The following is a 24,506-nucleotide window of genomic DNA, read 5'->3' on the forward strand; positions in this document are numbered from 1 at the left end:
CACCTGCCCGGCCGGTGCCAAGAGTACTTGTGCGGTGTCACCTGACTCTCCGCGGCTTTAGGGAGGGGCCGCGCGGCTGCCTCACGTGATCGGGCTCCGGTGGCGTCGAGCGCGTCAGGCCACGCCCCGCGCGCCGGGTCGGTCAAGGCCTGCGCCTGCGCGGCCGCTGGCTCGCCGGCTAGCCGTCCTGCGGGCTGGCGGCTACCGCGCGCGGAGCCGGATGCCCGCTGCAATGGGTGAGTGCAGGAGGCCGGCGAGTGGGCAGCACGGGCCTTCCCCCGGCCTGTGGGTTGAAAGGGCGGAAGCACGAAGGACGGTCTGAGGAGGTCGCCCTGCGCGGGCCCTCTGGCGCAGCCCCTGGGGCCCACCCCTCTCTGCGCGCCTAGTCGCTCCCGCGCGCCCTCCCGGGTGGGGCCCGAAGCCGCAGGAGCCGGAGGAGGCGCCGCGCGCGCAGGGTCGGTTCCGCGCCCGCGCGGCTCCCGGCTCTCCCGCTGGCCCTCCGACTTCGCAGGGCTTCGCGGGGCGGGGGGTGCCATCTGGCTGCCGGAGCGAGCCTTTCTGGCGAGGGAGACTGCGTTCTTTCGGACGCGCCTCTGCCGGGGAGGTGCCTCACGCCGCGCACAAACCGTAGGGCGGGGAGGGGCCCGCTGCGCCCGGGGAGAGCAGCGCTGGCGGCGCTGGGACGCCGGAAGGGCCCCTGCCCCTCGGGGTTTGGGATTCCGGGCCTCCGGAGCCTGTTGACTGTCAGAGACGGAAGGGCCTTCGGTGATCCTGCCCAATTTCCACCCCTGCCCCTTACGCCAGATTGGGGATATGGACGCTCAGAGGGCGGTCAATTCAGCCACAGTTAGGCAGTGCTTATTCTGCGACACCATGTTGCATTGCGTTGTGGGAAACTCAATTGTACAAGGCTTGGGGGCGGGGGAGAAGCTGGCAGGCGGGCGATGTTCATTCTGAATCTCTGTAGTGATTATTTAGCACTGAGCTTAGGTAGGGGGAACACGTCGGTGCCTCAGCTGTATTTACCCTTTACACTTAACCCTTATTTTGCCCCGTCAGCTATACACAGCTGGTCTTAATTCCCACCCTTGGTTTCTCTTGTCAGCAGTGAAACAGAAGCCCTGAAGGTATATGCGTAGTGACCTTGCGGGTTCGAGCCTCCTCCGCCTTTGCTTGGAAAGGGATTCCGTAAAATCAAAAGGTGCCAGAACTGGTCAGGTCCCCTAGTGGTTCCAGAGCACAGGTTAGGCACTTTGGATCTGGAGTCACGCTTATGATTTTTTCTTTAAATGCACTAAGCTGTTACTGCTGACCGGAGGTATTTGGTTTCTCCTTTGATAAAGTAAGCTTAGAGAATTGGATTTTTAAATTAGGGACGTTGCTATGTGTATTCTAGCAAGATACTGTTATAACTAGGACTGGAACCCAGACCGATCTGGTTCTGAATGCTGACTCAGACCTGCTGACTTGTGGGAGTTCACATCCTTTGAGAATTACACTTGCCTTCCCCCCACTTTTTGCACAAAGACCTTTGTGCTGGGATCATATCTGGATCTTGTTTGTCCGTGTGGGCTGTAAATTACAGTGAGTAGACTTTACACTGTTGGGTTGTGCAGCAAAAGTTTCACACTTGTAGTTGCTTGAAAGTCAGCTTGTTAACTGTGCTTCCTATTGATCAGATAGGTTGAGTGTTTTAGGTAGCAAATAGGATAAAATTTTGTTAAATAAGTTTTGCAGTAAATTGCACAGAATTATCCATGTTAAGGAATTGTATAGAGGTTAGTTTAATAAAGAAATTGAGCCATGTTTGCAATATAGATAAACATTGTAAAATTCTGAACTCCATTTTCACAGAATACTGTGCACCCCATCCTTCTGTTGCTAAATTAGGAACCTATTCATACCATTCTGGTGTGTAGGATGAAACTAGAGGGAAAGCTTTAGTTTTATTTCTTTTCCCATGTGCATCTGGTTTCTTTGAAGACATCGGTCTCAGGAGGTTATAATTTAGAGGGAAATTTTTAAATCTGTGAAGTCTAGGAGGGTTTCATTACCTTCCTTTTTCTATATCCAGTCCTGTTAATTTGATACTCTAAATGTAGAGTGATGTTCTTAAAATATCTTAAAATAGTTAAATACAGTGGTCAGTAAGCGACTAACTTCTGTGAGCCACAGTTTAATAACAGTCTCCGTTATTACAAAGAGCTGTGACAAACTAGATGAAGTAACTTTAATTTGCAAAATTTTAGAACGTAAATCATTCCAGGGGTCCCTGGGTGGCTTAGGAGGTTAAGCATCTGACTTCGGCTCAGGTCCTGATCTCACGGGCTTAGGGTTCGAGCCCCGTGTGGGCTCTGTGCTGACAGCTCAGAGCCTATTTCAGATTCTGTGTCTCCCTCCCTCTCTCTGCCCCTCCCCCGTGCAAACTGTTGCACACTCTCTCTCTCAAAATATTAAAAAAAGAAAAAATCATTCCAGTAAAAACTAAAAGTGAACATGGACAAAATTTAGTCAGGTGTACAAATAACTTGGTTTGTATTATCAAGGAACAATAGATTGTTAAACAGCTTGTAGGTGGTGACTGTAGAATTTCAAGTCGGTTATGTATTTATTTAAATGAAATTTTTTACATTCATAAGTTTTCACAGTGTATTATATAACATATACATTAATCTGAGTATTCTTAGTCCTGAGACTGAAGAAGAGCAAAGTTTTACATAGATATAAAGCATTTGTATGCCAAGTTTTTAAAATGTTGGTTGATCCTAGATTGGCGAGTGTAGTACTTACAAGTTTTTAAATTCACATCTGTCACCTAAAACAGTAAGAAGTAATGATGGAGAAGACTAAGTGATTAATAATTATCAAACTCTGTACCCTGACAAACTTCTCAACCATCTTTAGACTTTTTTTTTTTAACTAAAAATGCCATTGGTGATAAATAAAAATGAACTAAAATGCCATTGGCTTCTTTAACTGGTTAAAAGCACAAAATGTATGAGGCAGAAGGTGTGTTTTAAACAAATTAAAAAGCTGTGGGTTTTCTTTTTTCAGTTCTCCCTAAGTCGTATAAAATACCCACAAAAATAATGCATGATGGAAAGCTGTCCTATACAAGCACTTGTATCCTGAATTCAGGGAAACAGCTATTGAAACAGGAATTAGCATAATAAAGTCAGCAACAGGTTAATGGTTTTAAAAATTGAGTCTTTGAGGCACCAGTCAGGCTCAGTGAGTGGAGCATGAGACCCTTGATCTCAGAATTATGGGTTTGAGCCCCACATGGGATGTAGAGATTACTTAAAAAATAAAATAAAATCTTAAAAAAAAATTGAGTCTTCAAATGCTGCATGGCATGATGCTATACTATATAAAGACTGAAGTACTGCTTCGTAGGAAGGAGGAAGTCTATGGCTTTTAGCAAAAATGCTTTAACAGAAGAGCAAATCATAACAATGTAGTCATCAAATCAAGGAGGCTGTAGCTAGATATCAGAGCTATGGCTTCTCATATCTGTGCTAGAAGATCCTGTTTCCCCAGGATGGACCAAAATTTCAGGACAAAACAGGGACTTTTAAAAAACATTTCTTTACCCATTTTAAGTTCTCTGTTTCTTTCCCCTTCCCCCTGCATTTCAGCATGATCTAGCAGAAAGATGGCTGCCAATGGCTATTTTATTTTTCTTTCTGTGGCAAGATTGTCATGGAGCCTGGATATTTCAGGTTTGTATACATCTCTTCCCTTTGTCCTGCTGTGGTCAAAAAACTTAGTAATGGACTTCATATACTCAGCTTGCTTTGCCGCTGCCGCCGCAGCTGCTGCTGCTGCTGCTGCTGCTTTGTTCTCCCACTAATCAAGGTCAGCTTCAGGGTGTATTTATCATCAAATCTTTTGTGACTGGAGGACGACTGCCAGATACTGAGATCTGTCCGTGTCTTTACTGTAGGCCACAAGAAAGATGCATAAATAGAGGATGTAAGACGGGCAAAGCTAAAACAGGCTTGGATTCTGTAGCTGGGTGTGAATAATCCCATCTAACTTGAGAAATCAGAATACAATAAGCCTAGATAAAACAAGAAAAGAGATAAAGAGGAAAAACATTTAAAAACTGAAAAATAGTAAAACTGGTAAATCTGAGAGCTTGTTTTTTTTGCTGAGATGGGGGAATGTAAATTTGATAAACTGCCTGCCCTGCTCAAGACTAGAAGTATTTTTTAAAAACAGCAAGTACTATATAAGACTGTATAAATAAACCAGATTTTTTTTTAAAGGGAATCCAGTTACCAAAATGACTCCAGAAGAAAGAACCTAACAGACCAGTAACAATGGAAGAAATTGAGAAAGTTACCAAAAAGCTGCCATCCCCCAAAACACCAGGCTCAGATGATGTTACAGGTGAATTGTTTTAACTTTCAAGGAACAGATAATTTTGATAAGATTTAAATTGTTCACCAGCATAAGGAAGGAAAAGTGACAGATTCTTTTTACAAAGCCAGTGGAACATTGATGCCTGAACTTGGCCTGAAGAAGGTACTAAAATTGAAAACTTGGTATGTTCTCATGATGTGAAATTTTAAAATATTAGCAAATGGTATCTAGTGATACATTTAGTGATACATCTAGTGGTACATTAGCAAATGTATCTAGTGATACATTTAAAAAAACGTTTCATCATTTCCAAAGAGGATTCATTCCCATATTACAAGGGCAAGTAATTAACAAGAAATATGCTAACATTAACCCATCAGAGAGGAACAGTAATAATAGTTCATCCATGTTGAGCACCTCTGGTGCTCTGGACTACTCTCCTGGATACTTTACGTGCAGTAACACAATTAATTGAGCCAACCTATAAAGTAGGTAACATCCCTATTTTATAAATGAGGAAATTAAGCCATAGAGACCTTGAGGAACTTGCTTAAGGTCACACAGTGGGTATGTGGTAGAGCCAGTATCTGACCCCAGGCTGTAAACTGCAGCTCTTAAATGTTATACTGGCTCTGTCTCTTGTATTCATATGATCATCTCAGTAGCTCCCTGAAAGCGATTGACCAAAGTTGCTGATTTAGTGGTGGTGGGAAGGGTTGAGGGTGGCTGAATTTCAGTAAAACAGGCATAAATACATTCCTTTCCCATGTTTGAAAATCCTCTAAGCCCTTACCAGTTGATCATTAGTAACTAGAAAAGTGGAATCCAGTTTTAATGGGAAACATAATTTCCTAGTAAATAGTGAGGTAAAGGGGCTTAAGTTATAATTAAAGATACAGTTCTTAGGATGAATGCAGGATGAAGTGTTGGGGTTTTTAATGTAATTTGATGAAATGTAGTGTTGGAAAGGCATGCTTCACTCCATGTTTGCAGCACAATCCTAAAGCTGGGTAGGGAGAGATGACAAACAGAGAAGTTTACTTGAGTGGGTACAGATGTTATAGGGGCCAGTTAATCAAACATTTTTGTGTCATGATGATCTGTTTCCCTGTAAACTGCTAGGACTTAGATTATGAATACTCCGATGACAACTTCTTATCTCTCACACCAAAAAAACCAGTGTCATATTTAACATTAATTCCTAGCAAAGTTCCCAGAAATGTCAAGAAAAATATAAAGAGGAGTGCCTGGGTAGCTCAGCTGGTTTAGCATCCAACTCTTGATTTCGGTTCAGGTCATGACCTCACGGTTCGTGAGATAGACCTTCTTGTTGGGCTCTGCACTGGCAGCACAACTGCTTGGGATTCCCTCCCTCCCCCTCAAATAAACATTAAAAAAAATATATGGGGCGCCTGGGTGGCTCAGTAAGTTAAGTGTCCAACTTCGGCTCAGGTCATGATCTTGCGGTTCGCGAGTGTGAGCCCCATGTCAGACTCTGTGCTGACAGCTCCGAGCCTGGAGCCTGCTTCAGATTCTGTGTCTCCCTCTCTCTCTGCTCCTCCCCTGCTCATGCTTTATCTGTCAGTCTGTCTCTCAAAACTAAACATTAAATAATAAGGACATTCACTATTACCATAATTTTGTTCAGGAAGCATTTGTGAGTCTAGTAAGATAGAAAAAAGACATATAGAGGAGAAATAAAAATAATTTGTGGTATTTTATGTGGTGGAAGCTGAATCAAATCCAGTCCAGAAAACAGAAGTTGCGAGAGGATTCAGTAAATTGGCTGGTTCTGACCTTAATACACAAAAATTGGTAGCTTTTTTTGTATGCAGACAAAAAGCAGTCTGAAAATTAATTGGAGGGAATCAGCACATTCATAACAGCAACCAAAAAGATAAACTAGACACAAATTTCAGTATCTATATGAAAAAAAGTTTACCAGGAAAAGCGTGAAAGCCAGAAAGCCGAGAATTCTTAGAGTAGGGGGAAGCCCTACCAGATGGTGACACGTGTCCTGCCGCCATAGTGGGTCAGAGCAGGTTGGCGCGAGAGAAGTGCTTGTGCCGCTGCCGGGGCAGAGCGAGTGCGGAGGGACCATGCACATGCCTATGGGCATTTAGTTTATGCTCACCAGTCACTTCCAGAGGCATCTCTTCTCTGCCTCAGGCCTTACTGTGTCGTTCGACAGATCACAGTATGGATGGATGATAAATAAAGCTATAGAGGAGAGCAGCTGTGGGTTACTTGTTCATAATTTTAGAGTAATGATGGCCTTCTGAGGACATTACAAAACCTAGAAGCCAAGATGAATAGATTTAATATCCAAATTGAGAACTTCACCACAAAAATGATAAAACAGTATTTGCTGCAATTTGATAAATTTAACTAGGATGGACTTCTTTATATATAAAAGGATTTTACAAATCAGAAAAATTTTTTCTGTGTACAGGAAAAAGGGTATCATGAAAATTTATAGTAAATCCAAGTGGTCAAAAATAAAAAGTGCTGTATTTTAATCAGAAATTTTAAATGACAGGCACCTGGGTGGCTCAGTCGGTTAAGCGTCTCACTTCGGCTCAGGTCACGATCTCGCGGTTTGTGAATTCAAGCCTCGCATCAAGCTTCCAGCTGTCAGCACAGGGCCTGCTTTGCATCCTCTGTTTCCCTCTCTGCCCCTCCCCTCCTCACACGCTCTCTTCTCTCTCTCCCAAAAATAAATAAAACGTTAAAAAATTTTTAATGACAGAATGAAGGGTTTTTGTTTACCCATCAGATAGGCAGAAATTACAATTAATACCTGCTGCTGGAAATGGTATCAGAACTGGTACTGGCATACACGTAATTTAAGGTGTAAATCATAATTTTTCTGGGGCAATTTGGAGTAGCTATCAAGTAGTATTTGAGCCAGCAATCCCATTCTAAACATTTACCCTACAGACAACCTTGTGAGAGTTCACCCAAGCAAGGTGTATGTACAAGGCGGCCCAATGAATCAATCTTTAAAAAAAAAAAAAACAAACCTAAACAAAAAAACAGGGACTAAAATAGGAGATAGAATAAATGATATGTAATACATCCAGTTGTTAGAATGCTATGCAATTATCCAAAATACTGGGGTATCTCTGCTGTTGTTAGAAAATTCCAGAATGCATTGTATCACTAGTGGCAGGCTGACTAGTAAAGAGGCTCTGGTGTGAGTTAGGCAAGCCTGAAGAGCCCTGAGCCAGGGCAGCGAGCCTGGAGCAGAAAGACGTCTGTCTATTTAGTTTATTTACAACTTTATTTTCTCTTAAAAAAAGTTTTTTTAAATGTTGAATTTCTAATGTGTACTTTTTTCCCGAAAAATTAATACGTGTTTCTTTTGTGAATTTCCGTTTAAATGATTCATTTGTTGTTTTATTGGATCTACAAGCAGCCCAACTCCAAGGAATGTGGCCTCTCTCTGTCAAACATACAGGTGACTTCATAGTTTAACTGTTTTCATACTTGCCAAAATTAGAAATAATTCCTCTCTCTGAACCAGGCCTTACTCTATTTACATTGCAGTGGAACAGATTTTACTGCCCCTTTAAACGGATAGACCATGTAGCTAAGCAGCATTCAGATGCATTTCCGCTCCTTCCAGTGCCCCTGCCTGAGGGGGATGGTGTGGCTCCCCTGTGGGTGGACAGTGAAAGATTGTGCCCCTGGCACTGTCATTTTCTGTCAGGGGATTTAGTGGCAAGAAAAGTTTCCTGACCCCTTTTAGGACCTTCCTTAATGGCAGAGTTTGGGCCTGCAGTGGTGTCACAGTTTTTCTCAGCTGAGGGCAAGTTTATCTTTTCTAATAGAATCATGGAGCAAGCCAACTGGAACTCCAAAACAAAGAGACTTTGGGCCAAAGGTTCAGTGTTACATTTTCTTTTTAGTGTAGTCTATCTCGTGGAAAGACACAGACGCTGGTGAAGGAAAATAGCTTGTTTTCCATTTGCTTCACATGAGAAAGGGAAAAATCGTACTCCGTAGTGTCAGAGGGTCTTGGAATCTTCCTGAGGGTCTCTGATAATACCGGTCCAAGCCTGCTTCTCTTTCCACTGCCGCCCACCCATCTTCTACCCACACGGTGCTCTAGCAGAACATACTGGAATAATTCCTCCAGAATGTGATACTGCTGCTCCTTTGACACAGGACCTACACCTTAGCCTGTGCTGCCTTCTTTGGCTGAAGGTGCTTCACCCTGTTTGCCCACATGTCCTGTCCTGCCCTGTCAGACTGCTAGTTAATGATGACCCCTTCCTCTGTGGGGCCTTTATGTACCTTGTGTCTATTTCTGCACTTGGCATTCATCACACTGTAGTCTAATTGTCTGCATGTCTTATCTGCCCTGAGGCCAGGGTTCTTGCTTATTTCTAGTCTCTGACACGTAGGGCAGTGCCTGAATGTGGAAGGAACTGAAAAGTTGGTTGAATTTAATTTTCATAGTATGCTAAGAGGCCAATTTAAAATCAGTAAAGAAGAACTTCCCAACAAAAGTAAATTAAAATCATCTTGACAGTGTTCTCCTAGAAGTCTGAATGAAACAAACACAAAAAACATTGTTATTAAAAATTTAGGGAGGAAACCAGTGGGAAGGCTGACATTTGTTGACTAGACCCTCAGTGCATTTTTCACTGTGTCCCCAGCATTGGGGTTAAGACTCTAGTTGACTTTCACTTGGATTGTGCATGGTGGATGACATTGGCTTCAGTTGTAAGTGTGGAAACTGATCCTCAGAGAGAGATAGTAATTTGCTTACTTTGAAACTTTGTCTCATTGGTCTGTCACTGTTGGCCTTTTGTTGTTCTAATTAGAGCTTCATTATTGTCATCTCATCTTTGGAAAACAGTTGAATAGATTGACACAAATAACTTGAAAAAATATAGAAAAGAGGGTCACCTGGGTGGCTCAGTTGGTTAGGTGTCTGACTTCAGCTCAGGTCATGACCTCACAGTTGATGGGTTCAAGCCCCGCACGGGGCTCTGTGCTGACAGCTCAGAGCCTGGAGCCTGCCTCGGATTCTGTGTCTCTCTCTGCCCCGCCCCTGCTTGCTCTCTTTTTCTCAAGAATGAATAAACATAAAAAAAAAAAAAAAAAAAAAAGACCTAGATGGTTTATCTAGCCAGTTTGTTTTTTTATTTATTTACCATTAAAATCCTTACATGTAGTGTTTTTATGTGTGTGGTAAAAAACACATTATGAAATTTACTATCCTAAGCAATTTTAAGTGTACAGTTCAATAATGTTAAGTATATTTATACTGTTACAGAACAAATCTCCAGAACTTTATCGTCTAACAGAACGGAATCTATACCCATTAAGTAGTAACTCTGTGTTCCCCCTTCCCCAAGCCCCTGCTGACCAACGTTCTACTTTGTGTCTCTGAATTTGACTACTTTATATAAGTGGAATCACTTACATAAGTATATACATATGTCCTTTTCTGACTTTTTTTTTTTTTTTTTACTTAATATGTAGTAGCATGTGACAAGATTTCCTTCCTTTTTAATGCCGCATAGTATTCCATCGTATGTACGCACCACGTCTTGTTTACCATTCATCAGTGGACATTGTGCTGCTTCTTCGTCTGTCTGTTGTGAATAGCCCTGCTGTGGATGTGGATATGTGCATACCTCTTGGAACTGGCTTTCAGTTCTTAGGGATACATACCTAGAAGTGGGACTGCTGACTCCTATGTTCTGTTTTTAATTTTTTGGAGAAATGCCATACTGGTTTAGTGGCTACAGCATATTGCATTCCCACCAGCAGTGCACGGGGGTTCGCAGCTCTACCAACACTTACTTTCTGAGGTTTTTTGAAGAGTAGCCATCCTAATGGGTGAGATGATCTCATTGTGGTTTTGATTTGCATTTCTCTGATGATTTAGATGTCAAGCATCTTTTCATATGCCTGCTGGCATCTGAGTATGTTCCACAGTTTGTAGTATCTCTCACACCTGGGTTGAAAGATGGGTGGAGTCTCCGCTATCTTTTTTTATATCTCCTTTGGAGAAATCGCTGGTTCAAGTCCTTTGCTTATTTTTTAATTGGGTTATTTAATGGTTTGTTGACTAGCCTCATAAATGTGGTCTCATACTGTTGAGGAATTAAAACCAGTTGAAAAGTATTTTGCCTGTGGAGGTGGCTGGCTGACTCAGTCGGTGGAACATGCAACTTTTGATCTTGGGGTTATGAGTTTCAGCCCCATGTTGGGTACAGAGATCGCTTAAAAAAATAAAGTATTTAAAAAAAATTTTTTTAGCCTATTAATATAAAATATAAAATTGCCATCTAGTTCCCCAGTGAAGATTATTTCTGGGCTGTGGGTTTGTTCGGATGATCCAACTATCTGGATCCTTTTGGGAAAATCAGACGTAAATGACTGGCAAGGGGTGGTCTTGCCACTTTAAGGAAGCAGGTGCGTTCTTGAGGGAGGGCCTTACCTTAGTTTTACTCAGTGGGCTAAGCCTTTATATTTAGGCTTCACATCTTCTTCAGCGGTCATATATAGCCACTTTTTGTCCAGGGCAGCCTCCCAAAGTCCTTGCTATCCTGTGGTATGATAGCAGGAGCATGAACTCTGGAATCAGACTTAGGATGCCAGCTTCACCAGTTACTTTCCGTACCTCGGACAAAGAAGAATATTGGTTATTTCATTGGTAAAACTTGGAAAATAATGTTTACTTGATGGAATTGTTTTGAGAATTAAATATGTGAAAATGCAGTGTATAGTACATACCTGTAGGCCTTCCGTGACCCTGTTCTTCCAGCCTCTACCTCCCAAAGTGCATGCTCAGTGTCTCTTATCTGTAGCAAGGTATTTATGCTCTGGTGTATTTGTTTTCCTTGGCAGTCTCCTGTTAAATTGTGAGCTCCTTGCTTTGTTTGTTTGGTTATGGTTTTGTTCGTTTTTTTAAGTTAGGCTCCATGCCCCCTGTGGGGCTTGAACTTCCCACCCTGAGATCAGGAGTCAGATGCTCTACTGACTGAGCCAGCCAGGCAACCCATGAGTTCCTTGCTTTTGAATCTCTAGCAATTTGTAGAGGGCCTAGTTCAGATTAGACACCAATAAGTAAGTGTTAGTGAACAGAATGAATGCGTGTTTTGATATTTTGTTTCTCAATGGAGGACTCTGAATTTTTTTCAGAAGGATAATGGTATGTAGCATTACGTAGTTTACGGCACATGTGAACTAGTCCAGGAGTTCTCAAACGTTTTGGTGTCTCAGGACCCCTTTATGCTTAAAAATTATTGTGGGCCCTATTTATGTGGATTATTTATGTGAGTGCTTATTTATGTGGATTAGTTATTTATGGTCTTAGAAACAAAAACAAAATTTTTAAATATTCACTTTAAAATATCAGGGATAAACCCATTGTACGTTAATATGGATAACATGTTTTCATGAAAAATAACTGTTTTCCAAAACAACTTAATGAAGAGAGAGTGTTTGACAGTATTGCAGGTCTGTGTAAAAGAGAGGACATAACAGGTGGGTGGAGTCTCATCTCTGCGTCTACTTTGTGTCTTTTGTGAGAAGTTGTTCTAGTTGCAGTATAAGCAGAAAATCCCACTTCCCACAGGTAAGTGGCTGGAAAAGGAAAGACCTTGTGGACCCCTGCAAGGGTGTCCGGGACCTCCAGGGGCCCTCGGCAAGTACTGTACCAACTACTCATCCAGTCTAAAAGGGAAATGTAATAGTGTTACAGAAGTTAAAGGGTCAAGGAAAAGTGCACATGTTTAGCCCTATGTATAATGGTTACCTATTGTCATTTTGTTATTTGTAGGTTAAAAATCTCCTTCATGAAGAAGAAAGATCTTAAGCAACATGGTGGATTCAGAAGCTCATGAAAAGAGGCCGCCCATCCTGACATCTTCCAAACAAGACCTGTCACCTCACATTGCAAATGTAGGTGAAATGAAGCATTATCTGTGCGGCTGCTGTGCAGCTTTCAACAATGTAGCCATCACATTTCCCATTCAGAAGGTGCTCTTTCGGCAGCAGCTGTACGGAATCAAAACCCGGGACGCAGTGCTTCAGCTGAGGAGGGATGGCTTTCGAAACTTATACCGCGGAATCCTTCCCCCACTGTTGCAGAAGACCACCACGCTGGCGCTTATGTTCGGTCTGTATGAGGACTTATCCTGTCTTCTCCGGAAGCACATCAGTCCCCCTGAGTTTGCAACCCGTAGTGTGGCAGCGGTACTTGCAGGGACAACAGAAGCAATTTTCACTCCGTTGGAAAGAGTTCAGACATTGCTTCAAGACCACAGGCATCATGACAAATTTACAAACACTTACCAGGCTTTCAAGGCACTCAGATGCCATGGAATAAGAGAATATTATCGAGGCTTGGTACCTGTTCTTTTCCGTAATGGATTCAGCAATGTCCTTTTCTTTGGCCTTCGTGGCCCCATTAAGGAGCATCTGCCTACCGCAACCACCCACAGCGCTCATTTGGTCAATGATTTTATCTGTGGAGGTCTGTTGGGTGCCATGTTGGGAATCTTGTTTTTTCCAGTTAATGTTGTAAAAACTCGCATGCAGTCTCAGATTGGTGGAGAGTTTCAGTCTTCTCCCAAGGTGTTCCAAAAAATCTGGCTAGAACGAGACAGAAAGCTGACAAATCTCTTCAGAGGTGCTCACCTGAATTACCATCGGTCCCTCATCTCTTGGGGTATAATCAATGCGACTTATGAGTTCTTGTTAAAGATGATTTGAAAGAAACCAGTTAAGTGCCATTTATTAACTGCATAGACCTAAGAAGAATGTAGTTTGGCTTTGTTCCTAATTGACCAAATACAGGTTGTTGTCGTAAGTTCAGGGCACAATGAATTACGGGGCAGAGCTGTTTTCCTTCAGCACCAACAAATTCAGAATAAAAGGTTCTAATAGGAAAATTTAAGGGGTTTTTGGTTTTGTTTTGTAATCATTATCTAAGAACTTTAGGCTAATTGCCTGGTTAATAGCTATCTATCTGATGGCTTTTGACAAGGAAAGCTAATAGCCAAGATATGGTTCTTTTCTCCAAAAGTCTTTAAATCTTCTGTATTGAAACATCAGTGGCCATGACCAGCCAGAGAAAAGGCTCTTAGAGCCCTGTGAATTCTCAGGCTTTCTTCTCTTACTCCATTTCTTCGCTGCTTTTAGGAGTTGCAAAGGGTAGTATTCGTTAAACATAAGCATATAACGTGGTAGGACAGAGAAGAGAAAAACAGCTTATTAGATGTAGGCTTTTCATGATAAATCGCTTGTGTTAGTTTTGAAACTAAGTACATGTTGGGATGGTCATCATCCAGACTATTCAGACACAGTAGGGCAGACCCAAGCAGCAGGTGAAAGCTCCCATTTTGCTTTCTGAGTTGGAAAGTGTTGTTTAGTTCTGAATGTGACCTTAAACCCTTCGAATGCCCTTATGTTAATTTCACTTATTTCATTACCAAAAGATGGGGAGACTTACATTTCGTCACAGCTGTTTGATCCTGTGAAGAAATTTCACATGAATTGCGTATGGATCAAACTCTGGTTAGTTTAGTTCTTTGATTAATTGTTGCCAACTTAGTGAAGAGCTGTGGGAGTTTGGGGAATATTTTCACTTTGAGTCCTAGTTTCTCATATTCAAGTATCCTGTTCTCTTGAACTCTCCTTAAAAAAAAAAAAAAAAAAAGATAAATACTTGCATAATATTGAATTTTGGAAGTCTGTTAATGGGACTCTAGATTTTTCCCTCCTGGTTTCTAAGTGTTACAGAAGAGAAAGAAAAAAAAAACCTCAGGATAGCTTTCACCCCAGAGTGTTAGTTGTCTTTTTTATTTTACTCTTGGAAATGGAGACTTCTATTAGGATTTTTACATTTTGGGAACCCAGTTTTACCATTTTATCATTAAAGCCATTTGAGGTGATAAAATCTAAATCAAGATATTTAGAAGGTTCATTTTAAATGCTAGAAGTTGGTAAGAGCTGGATAGCATACTCATCCCCTACATAACAGAGAAAAACTTGTTGAAGGAATCAGATTTTAAAGTCTTATGCCCTGATCAGTAAGGCAAAATGCCTCCTATTTACCAATTGAATAACTAATAAAACCTGAAACATCCTAGAAAAGTGGTTTATCAATCTTTTAAAAATCCCCATCTGTAAATATGTAGTTAAGATTGCTTGCCAGCATCTGACATGGCAGAGTAGTTAAGTTTCTTATTACCAGTTTTTCCTCATTCTGGGTAACTGCATATGAATATGTGCATACACTGACCAAAACAAAATCAGGGTCTCAGCTGGTAGTTTACTCAGTTTCTGGGCAGATAGTCCAAAAGAGATGTTTACCTCTAAATGCAATATGGCTGGTCACATAAGCATCCTTCCAACCTTAAAGGATTGGGAAGCATTATCAAGCATTTGCCAGGCAGTAATGAGGCCCAGTAGCTTTACAACAGCCCTGTTTGGAAATGTTGTGTTGGAAATGGCAGTTTACTTTGAAAACCAAGATGCAGATGTGAGGATTTCAGAAAACAAGGATTTGACACCGAATAAACGAATAAACGTGAGTAGCATCTTTGGCTTATTGAATGGAGTCTGGCTTTGAAGCGGGTTGGATTTGGGGGCATGAATGACAAAGGCACTGGTGCTGGAGCACTGATGGGTGTGTGTAGGTGCTCAGCGTGTGGCAGGTGAGTCAGCCTGGGGCCATGCTCTGGGAATGGGCTTCCTTTTGTCTATACACTCCAGTAAGGTGATGGATAACCAAGTTCTGAAGCACTTTTGTGAAATAGAGGTGAAGTGAGAATTTGAAAGGGGATGCTTTGGTTTCTGCAGTCTCAAACTTGTGGCATTTAAAAACAATAAATATTTTTAATGGTTTTAACTCCTAATATATTGGATTTCTTTGTCACTTTTTACAGCTTCTGAAGACCAAACTGCAAATACATTACCAGGGATGGTTTCGTGTTGTCCTATAGACCTTTTAAATTTGACAAAATTCAGCAGGACTTGCTTGTGGTAGCCAACAGCTTTGTCTGAACTTTAAAAGAAGTCAAAGTGTTATTAATAAGAGATTCTAACTATGCTTTTTTATCTTCAGTATGAACTAGTAATAATTTTGAAAAGGCAAACATGATTGAATAACTATCTGAAGAGCTTTAAAAGTGGCCTTTTTGTTACATAGGTGGCACAGATGCCTTATGAGCACAGGGCCCTTCTGGTCCTGCCTCCCATACTTCAGCTCTGATGCCACCAGGAATATGTTACGGATTCTGTATTTAACACACTTAGGAATGGTATGAGCCCTTAGGACTGCATCACAGAGTAAACGCCACCTTTATATGGTGGCAGGTTTGTGTGTCTTTGTTTCATTTGTGGTTGGAGACAGTTGATGTTTTTGTCTCAATAATCAATATTCTTCTTTATGGTTGGTTATGTAATTACCTGCTGTATATTGTAAACTGTGCAATAAAACAGAATTGTGTATATAGAATCATCTTTGGAGACCTGAACTTTCCTAGCTCGATGACAGGGGTAATACTCCGCTCTAGTGCTGTGCAAACATGTAAGGGAATCGTGGGTGGCACACAGGATGTGTGGACCGGGTCAGCCGATCACAATGCTGGAAATGGCAGGTCAGTGCAGATGAAACTGTGTAGTGAGGGGTATGCAGTCAAAATGAAGGCGAGACAGGCCATCACGTGAAGAAAGGGTGAGCCCTCAGACTTGATTTCCTTTAAATTAAGATACTGTTTTCTCATGTGCATATAAATGCATATTAAAGACTTGAACAGGCATTCTCTTTAAACTTGAGGACTTTTCATTTTTAATACTGTCATTTTTGCTTAATAGTAAATATTTGCTTGCCTAAGTGACTCCCAAATTGTGGGGGACTCTCCACGTGTCCCTTTTTTTAAAGTTTCATGATGAAAAGTGGTTAAGCACACAAAGCTGTTTTTGTTTGATATTTTGAGTTTTGTGACTGAGTTTAAATGAAATCTGTTAAATGTGTTAGAGTTAACATTCTTCTTTTGGTAATTCTGTTTGGAATAAAGTTGTTTGTTTTTTTTAAGTCCATTCTATTTGGTCTTCTACTGTGGTTGGGTTAGGGTTATTGGCACAACTTTTCTGTGGTTCAGGCTTGTCACTGTTGCTAACCATTGAGCACTCTGCTTTGACTGTAGCACCTTCACCTGTTAACTTTGTAGGTCCTTCATTTATCCGTCTTTGGTCTAGAAGAGTTCCAGATAAGTTAATTTTCCAGATAGCTTAATTGCAAAATATTTTTTAAAATGGTTTTTCTCAAATAAACTTTTCCCTACTAAGTATAACCTTAGTAAATGCATCTTATCAGTAATTTCTGTGGTATAATGTGCCTTCAGGTCACACCTACCCCCACGCTAAGTGGTCTGGACCTTTGTGCTGTTTTGAGTTTTTTATATCTACGTTTGACTTCCCAGCTACGCTTTTCTGTTAGGGGATTGTGAAATTATTTTAGCTACATTGTTTACACATTAAATTTTCAGGTGTTCCCTGTCTCTAGGGACAGTCGCGGCTGCCTGGTGAGGACCACTAGGAAGGGGAACAATTGCCATAATGTTTCTAAAACTCCAGTTTAGGGTTGGAATTCATTGTATATATATTCTGAACTTCCGAACTGGTAAAAGGGGTGTTGTGCGTGGCATGTGATGCGATGCCGTTTCAGCCCAGCCGCTGGGGTGCTATTATAGACTACGGAGCGCATTTCTCCGTGTGACCTGGTGTGGGCAGGGTGCTTCGGATCTCTAAGAGGTGGGCACCCAACTTCATTTAGCATCTGAAATTTCCAATGGGGACATTTTTTCCAGTGAGCATAACTGATTTTGAAGTAGAAACTGAAGATAAAATAAGATTTTTTCTAAATTCTGTCCCTTCAATCCATTCTGCATATTGCTTTAAGACTAATTCTTTAGATGCACGGATCCAGGCCCCCCCCCCCCACCTCCCTTCCTGTCATCGCTGGCTAACATGGTCCTGCTCAGTGCCCGCCTTCTTCCACAGGAACTTGGGTGCTCTCGCAGCCTCCCCGGCCTCTGCCCAGGCCACGTTCCCCTGCCCTGAGCACAGCACCCTTCCCTGATGGCTCAGTAACTCCTGCTGAGGCCTTCAGATCTCTGCTCCAGCGTCACTTCCCCAGGGAAGCCGGCTCCCACTTGCAGGACTAAGTCAGGTTTCCCTTCTCTGTGTTCTTGTGCCACCATGTTCCTGTTTTTCATAGCACTTAATTGTTTTAATTGGACTGTGCTGATTTGATGTTTCCTGCCCCTTTTGAATGGCAGCCACCTGAGGCAGGGGCTCTGCCATAGCTTCCTGTTTCAAGTGTCCTGCCCAGTGCCTGACACCTGGTGGAGCTCTGGTTAACAGTAAAGAATCAGTCAAGAGAGTAAAAGGACATGTGGATATTCAGGATCATGGCATTCTGGAATAGCCTTTTTTTTTTTTTTTTTTAATTTTGAGACAGAGCCAAGTGGGAGAGGAGCAGAGAGAGAGAGAGAGAGGGAGACACAGAATCGGAAGCAGGCTCCAGGCTCTGAGCTGTCAGCACAGAGGCCAACATGGGGTTTGAACTCACAAACCGTGAGATCATGACCTGAGCCAAAGTCGGATGCTCAACTGACTGAGCTACCCAGGTGCCCTAGCATTGTGGAATATCCTGTCTGACTTTCCTTCCTTGATGGGTCATGGAGGTTGGGTAAGGACGAAACTTTTACACTGCTTGGGCTGCATAGTGAAATACCACAGACTAAGTGGCTTAAACAACAGACATTTATCTCTCTTCAGTTCTCGAAACTAGGAAGTCCAAGCTCAAGGTTCCGGCAGATTTGGTTCCTGGTGAGAGGCCTCTTCTTGATGTGCAGACTTCTCACTGTGTCCTCATGTGGCAGAAGGAACCTCAATGAGCTCATCTAAACCTAGTCACCTCCTGAGAGCCCCACCTCCAGGTACTGTTACATTGGGGGTTAGGCCTTCAACATACAATTTTGGGAGGCCGGGGGGGCACAAACAGTCTGTAACATGTATAAGCCTGAATGATGAGCCTAATGATTATTTCCTTAAAATAGTGTTGTTGACTGCTTGCGGCTTTGTTGCTGTTGAAGTGCCACGAAGGCAGTGACTTGTTTTAATTGAGAGCAAATCACAAAGCATTTCTATAGTTTCATGGCCAACAGAAATAAAAGTTTCGGGGCACCCAGGTGGCTCAGTCAGTTAAGCGTCCGACTTTGGCTCAGGTCATGATCTGGTGGTTCCTGAGTTTGAGCCCCGCATCAGGGTCTGTGCTGACAGCTCAGAGCCTGGAGTCTGCTTCTGATTCTGTGTCTCCCTCTCACTGCCCCTCCCCCACTCACTATCTGTCTCTGTCTCTTAAAAATAAACATTAAAAAAAAGTTTCAGTTCAGGTACTCTTTGGGAAACCAGTCATTATTAGCAGTTCCTTGTGGTTATGTAAGGCGGAGGACTTGCTCCTGATCTGAAGCACACACTAAAAAATGGGGAATACATTTAGTTACATGGAGATGCTACCTTTTTTTTCATACGACACTAGGGGAGAACTTCTTTCTCTTTCAAGGGTCATCATAGCTACAGTTGATAGGTGGCTCCTGGTATGTAGCTTCCTCCTTTCTCTTGGGCTAAAAGCAGCTTTGGAACTTTTCCTACTCTTCTAGAACAATTGAACAAGAAATTTCCAGGTTTTCTTGGGCTCCTCACTCCCCACTAAAAAGTAGCCATAGAGTTTTGGGGACAGATGGTAGGGAGTAGTGCGTATGTATGGGAACCAAGTGCTTTTCATTTGTAATGTCTGCACAAACTGGAGGTAAAGGGTAAGAAGAAGTTAGGAGGTGAGGGCCTGAGTTTGGAGGTGTCCTAGGTTTCATAGGCCTTGAGAAAGCATGGGTGAAGTCCAAGACCAGAGATTTGCTGGATGTGTGGAGCTCTTCAAAACTTCTGCTACTTGTGGTCCAGGAACAGAAAAGCATGTTGTTTTCGTGATTGAGGGCAATACTACACATATTCGAGTTCGTGTCAACTCAAACTAGAGAAAAACAGAATCCTTATTAATGGCAGTTTGTGCCTTTTATAGTTTTTCCCTTGTTTATTTTGCTTAGCAAATTTGCCATGCATCCATCTGCTCAGTACTGGAGAGCTGCCCTTTGAAGGACAATCATTTTGAGTTAGAAGATTCTAGACTTGTGGGAAATACAGAGCATTGGCTGCCCGAGACCAATTCCGAAGTAAAAATGTAAACCTCCCTTGATTTCCTTACTGACTCCCACGCTGGATTAGGTCTCCTCCTGTGGCATGTGATGACTGTTTTCACCCCTGGCTCTCTCTCCATGGTGTTTGTGCTGTATCCTTCATGTATCCTTCAAGACCATGTGAAAACTCACTGAGGGCAGGGACTCTGATCTTTTTATCCACGGACTAGAGGTTCTCATAATAAATATCTACTCAGTGAATGAATCCTCTGATCCCAGATGTTGTCTTTATCACTGTTATTCTCCCTGTTTCGGAGACACTTTGAATTCCTTAGGAATGTCTTTTAAAATCATCAAGGAAGAATGCATATTGTATGATTCCATTTATGTGAATTTCTAGAAGAGGCAAAAAAATTTGTGCCGGAAAAAAGAAAACAGTGGTTGCATCTGGGAGGGAGGGAGGGGAAGTAGACTGGAAGGGGCATGAGGGAACTTTCTGGGGTGACGGTAGTAATCTATATCTTGATAGGGGTTTGGATTACACAGGTGTGTACATTTGCCTAAACTTCAGAAATATACCATTAATACTTGGGCACTTCATCATGTGGAAAATTTAAAACAAAAGAAAAAGATACTAAACGTTAATGACATGTATTGCTGAGGATTTTTAGGGTACAGATATCTGCAATTTATTCAAAATACCCCCAAAATTAAGATCGATTGATGGATGGGAGTATTAGACAAGCAATAGAACAATTAGGAAAATATTAAGGATAGAATTGTGGTAAACATGTTCACTGTAAAATTCAGCTTTGCTGTATGTTGAACATTTTCATAACAAAATGCTGAGACACATTAGGGGCTTTATCACAGAGTGTGCCATCCACATTTACGGACTGTGTAGTTTCAGTGTGTGTGTTCTCAGACTTGCACAAAGCCGCAGCATGCAAAGCCCTCCTTGCTAGAGGGGAACTGTGGCAGTTCCCACTGATCAGAGAGTATGGTGGCCACCTCGTCCACTGTGCAGAGATTGTGACAGGGCTAATCAACTTACTTTTTTCTTAGACTGCCCCAGAGGTGAGGGGGTCTGCCCATCCCTTGAAGGGACAAGCGGAGGGATCATGATTTACCTGCCAATACACTGTAACTTTCCATAAATGCCAGGAAATCCTTTTAATGACACACATTTTTTTAAAATGTTTTTTTCATTTTTTTTAAGAATCTTAATTTTTGAGAGAGAGAGAGAGCGCGCACACATAAGCAGGGGAGAGGCAGAGAGAGGAGGGGACGGAGGATCCAAGCGGGCTCTGTGCTGACAGCAGAGAGCCTGATGCAGGGCTTGAACTCACAAACTGGGAGATCATGATCTGAGCCAAAGTTGGATGCCTAATCAACTGAGCCATCCAGGCGCCCCATACATACACTTATTAAGTGTGCACACACACAAGATGAGGTAATAACTGCTTAAACATAAATACAATATTTTCAGAACAGATCTGATACTTCGTATTTAACTTTTTAAAAAAATTTTTAATGTTTCTTCTTGAGAGAGAGAGATACAGAGCGTGAGTGAGAGGGAGGGTGGGAGAGAGAGAGGGAGGGAGACACAGAATCTGAAGCAGGCTCCAGGCTCTGAGCTGTTAGCACAGAGCCCGACACAGGGCTTGAACTCAACGAACCGGGAGATCATGGCCTGAGCTGAAGTCGGACACTTAAGCGACTGAGCCACCCAGGTGCCCCATGTGTTTAACTTTTAAGAAGTAATCCTTTAACAATGAAATTTGGATCCTTCATTTTACCCCAAAATGAATCTCTTGTATAGTGAAGGGCTTTTTGCAAATTAATGTCAGTGTGGCAGTCTAGTGTACCCATATTTTAAATGGCTTTCTTAGAGAAAGACAAATATTCTATGACTTCATTCATATGTGGAATTTAACATACAAAACAGATGAACATAAGGGAAGGGAAGCAAAAATAATATAAAAACAAGGAGGGGGACAAAACATAAGAGACTCTTAAAGACCGAGAACAAACAGGATTGCTGCAAGGATTGTGGGAGGGGGGATGGGCTAAATGGTAAGGGGCATTAAGGATTAGACACCTGTTGGAATGAGCACTGGGTGTTATACACACAGGATGAATTACTGGAATCTTCTGAAATCATTATTGCACTATATGCTAACTTGGGTGTAAATTAAAAGATAAATAAAATTTTAAAAAATGGCTTTCAACAGAGGTGATTTCCCAAAAAAAAAAAAAAAAAAAAGGCTTAAAAAAATGTTTTGAGTTGTCTGTGCCCTGGTTAGAGTTTCAGTTGTTCCTTTTCTGGATTGACTGTTAGCAACAGTTGCAGCCATCTATAGCTCACACCAGAGAGTGTATTCCTGTGGCAGGGCTCCTCTTCTTGAGTTAGAAGATAAGCCACACAGCACCAAGTCTGTTCCTCAGAAGGTAAGATGATTATTTAACTTAGTGCCCAGTAACAAATACCGAATTAAATTAGGGAAGTCGAAGCTCTCAGTGGTGGAGTGCCAACCTGACAGTGTCCTGAGAATGGCCTAGCTGATGGGACGAACTGGTGTTCATAATATATAACCAGCCTCCAAAGTTAGGATATTCTCTTTAAAAAAGGTGGCGGGGGGGGGGGGGCTGGGGGGCTCAGTCGGTTAAGCTGCTAAGCTTCTGACTTCAGTTCCGGTCATGATCTGGCCAGTCCGTGGGTTCGAGCCCTGCATCAGGCTCTGTGCTGACAGCTGGGAGCCTGTAGCTGCTTTGGATTCTGTGTCTCCCTCTCTGCCTCTCCCCCACTCACACACTGTCTCTCAAAAATTAATAAATGTTAAAAAATATATTATTAAAAAAGTTCTTTTAAATTGGCTTCCTTTATCTATATAGAGCTTCCCGAGATCTGTCATCCATGAAAAATTAAACCCTAACTACATTTTCTATATTTGTAGTTCTCAAGTTGTGGTGTCCAGATATACAGCATCAGCTGGGAATTGGTTAGAAATGCAAATGGCGACTCCAACCCTAGACCTATGAAGTCAGAAACTCTGGGTGTGGACCCGGCAGTCTGTTTTCACAAGCCCTGCAGGTGACTCCATGCTTGCTGGAGATAGAGCACCACTTTTCATGTCCTCTGCCAGAAGGGAGGGCTTTGGAGGAAAAATCAGTGGACGCCAATTTGTGTTTTATTTGATTTTTTAAGTAAGCTCTATGCCCAACGTGGGGCTTTAACTCATGACCCGGAGATCAAGAGTTGCATGCTCTACCCACCGATGAGCCACTCAGGTGCCCCAAATTTGTGTTGTTTTAAATTTGTGTTAATTTGTGGTAATTTGTTACATCAGTAATAGGAAACTAATATGAATCATTAATTCATTAACATTAAAACATGCCAAATGTTTCCTTAAAAAAAAAAAAAAAAAAACTTTTAAAATAGCCCAAACCATGTCTGTCAGAGGAATCACTGAAATAGTGGTAATTAATGCTGTGTTTAGTTGCAAATCAGTTTAAACAATTTCACAAAATAATCTGAATTGAAAGGGATTCACTTTTTCTCCTCAATGACTTATTTTGAGTGTTCCAAATGACTCATTTTTCTAGTAAATTAAAATAGTGTGGTAAAATGACCCATCACACTATTAAACGGTAAAACAAAAGGTCATTCAAGGGAAAAACGACATGTTCTAAGTGTATCTATATGAAAACAAAAAAATCTATCAACTATGCTTCTTATTGATAACACTGTTTCACGGAATAAAGAATTAATTTACAAGGCTCTATAAAACTTGATTCATGTTGAATAAACTTGTAAACATCCAGCACATTAGTCAACAAATGTGAATCAGCTCCTAGTAAATGTGTTTTCAGTGTAAAATGCGAATTCTGTGTTTTAGAATGGTGGCCTTCACAAAATGAAAGGTGCATATGCCAGTGGAAGCATAAGATGATCCAGGAAGTGCAGGAGGTAATGTAGAACTTTGACTTTTAAAAGTCCTATCCTTTTAAAATACCCTTTTTCTCTTTGCATGTTTTATAATGTACATAATAGATCAGTACGATATTTTATATATAATATACACATGTATAATGTATACACATATATAAACTTATAATCAAAATTTGGATAGTATTTAACTTTTCAGGTAAGGGTTATATGATTGAAAAAGTGTAGAATACCCACTACAAGAATCATTAAGCCGCTGCCCCGTCACAGCCTTATGCTTGATTCTGGTCTAAAAATAAACACCTAAGCAATTTAAACAAAATTTTCAAACGGCTGAATGCAAGTTTGCCATCAACTTTTTGAGGTTAACCACACACAAAGTGTGTCACATGTTCCAAAGCATCATTTATTTTGGAGAAGCACATTATGAGGTAGACTCACACCAAGAACACTCAGTGCATATATTAATAAACGGTTTATTGAAACCTTAAAATTGCATGTAGGTAAGTATGTATGTAGATAAAATCACCCACAAACCTATGGTCATCAGTGAAAACCTCAAAACAGTTCAACCAAAATGGTAAAAAGCCAATAGACTTTTAGAAAGCCTTCCTAATTCTGAAATGAAGATTTGTTAAGATGTTTGTGGGAGGGAGGTAGTTTTAATTTTAGATTTAAAAAAAAAAAATTTTTTTTTAACATTTTATTTATTTTTGAGACAGGGAGAGACAGAGCATTAACAGGGGAGGGGCAGAGAGAGAGGGAGACACAGAATCTGAAACAGGCTCCAGGCTCTGAGCTGTCAGCACAGAGCCCGATGCGGGGCTCGAACTTACGGACCGCGAGATCATGACCTGAGCCGAAGTCAGCCGCTTAACCGACTGAGCCACCCAGGCGCCCCAGTAATTTTAGATTTTAGAAATCATTGAACTCAATCATTCACTTTCTGGCTAGCTTTC

General features: G+C 41.6%; 1 protein-coding gene across 6 annotated transcripts; it reads left to right on the plus strand.

Moving 5' to 3' along the window:
* The first annotated feature begins 84 nt into the window (after positions 1-84).
* On the plus strand, positions 85-23,512 carry SLC25A51 (solute carrier family 25 member 51). 6 transcript variants are annotated; one of them, XR_008291114.1, is made up of 6 exons: positions 85-236; positions 3,639-3,722; positions 4,272-4,395; positions 7,787-7,828; positions 12,173-18,344; positions 23,498-23,512. XR_008291114.1 is itself a non-coding variant. In XM_027039478.2 (5 exons), exon 5 carries the CDS (start codon positions 12,214-12,216, stop codon positions 13,105-13,107), a length of 894 nt encoding a protein of 297 aa, XP_026895279.1. In that variant the 5' UTR covers positions 93-236; positions 3,639-3,722; positions 4,272-4,395; positions 7,787-7,828; positions 12,173-12,213; the 3' UTR covers positions 13,108-16,435. The 6 variants fall into 6 exon arrangements, 5 of the variants coding, with proteins under 5 accessions (XP_026895279.1, XP_053060897.1, XP_026895284.1 ...); XM_027039478.2 differs by lacking the exon at positions 23,498-23,512 and having other exon boundaries at positions 93-236; positions 12,173-16,435; XM_053204921.1 differs by lacking the exons at positions 85-236; positions 23,498-23,512 and adding an exon at positions 648-831 and having other exon boundaries at positions 12,173-16,435.
* Positions 23,513-24,506: the final 994 nt, after the last annotated feature.

This window comes from Acinonyx jubatus, chromosome D4 (genome assembly GCF_027475565.1).
Source record: "Acinonyx jubatus isolate Ajub_Pintada_27869175 chromosome D4, VMU_Ajub_asm_v1.0, whole genome shotgun sequence".
NCBI classification, from domain to species: Eukaryota; Metazoa; Chordata; class Mammalia; order Carnivora; family Felidae; genus Acinonyx; species Acinonyx jubatus.

Bases quoted from the DNA above. Each gene is read 5' to 3' on its own strand.
- SLC25A51 (XM_027039478.2), top strand. From the start codon at position 12,214: ATGGTGGATTCAGAAGCTCATGAAAAGAGGCCGCCCATCCTGACATCT.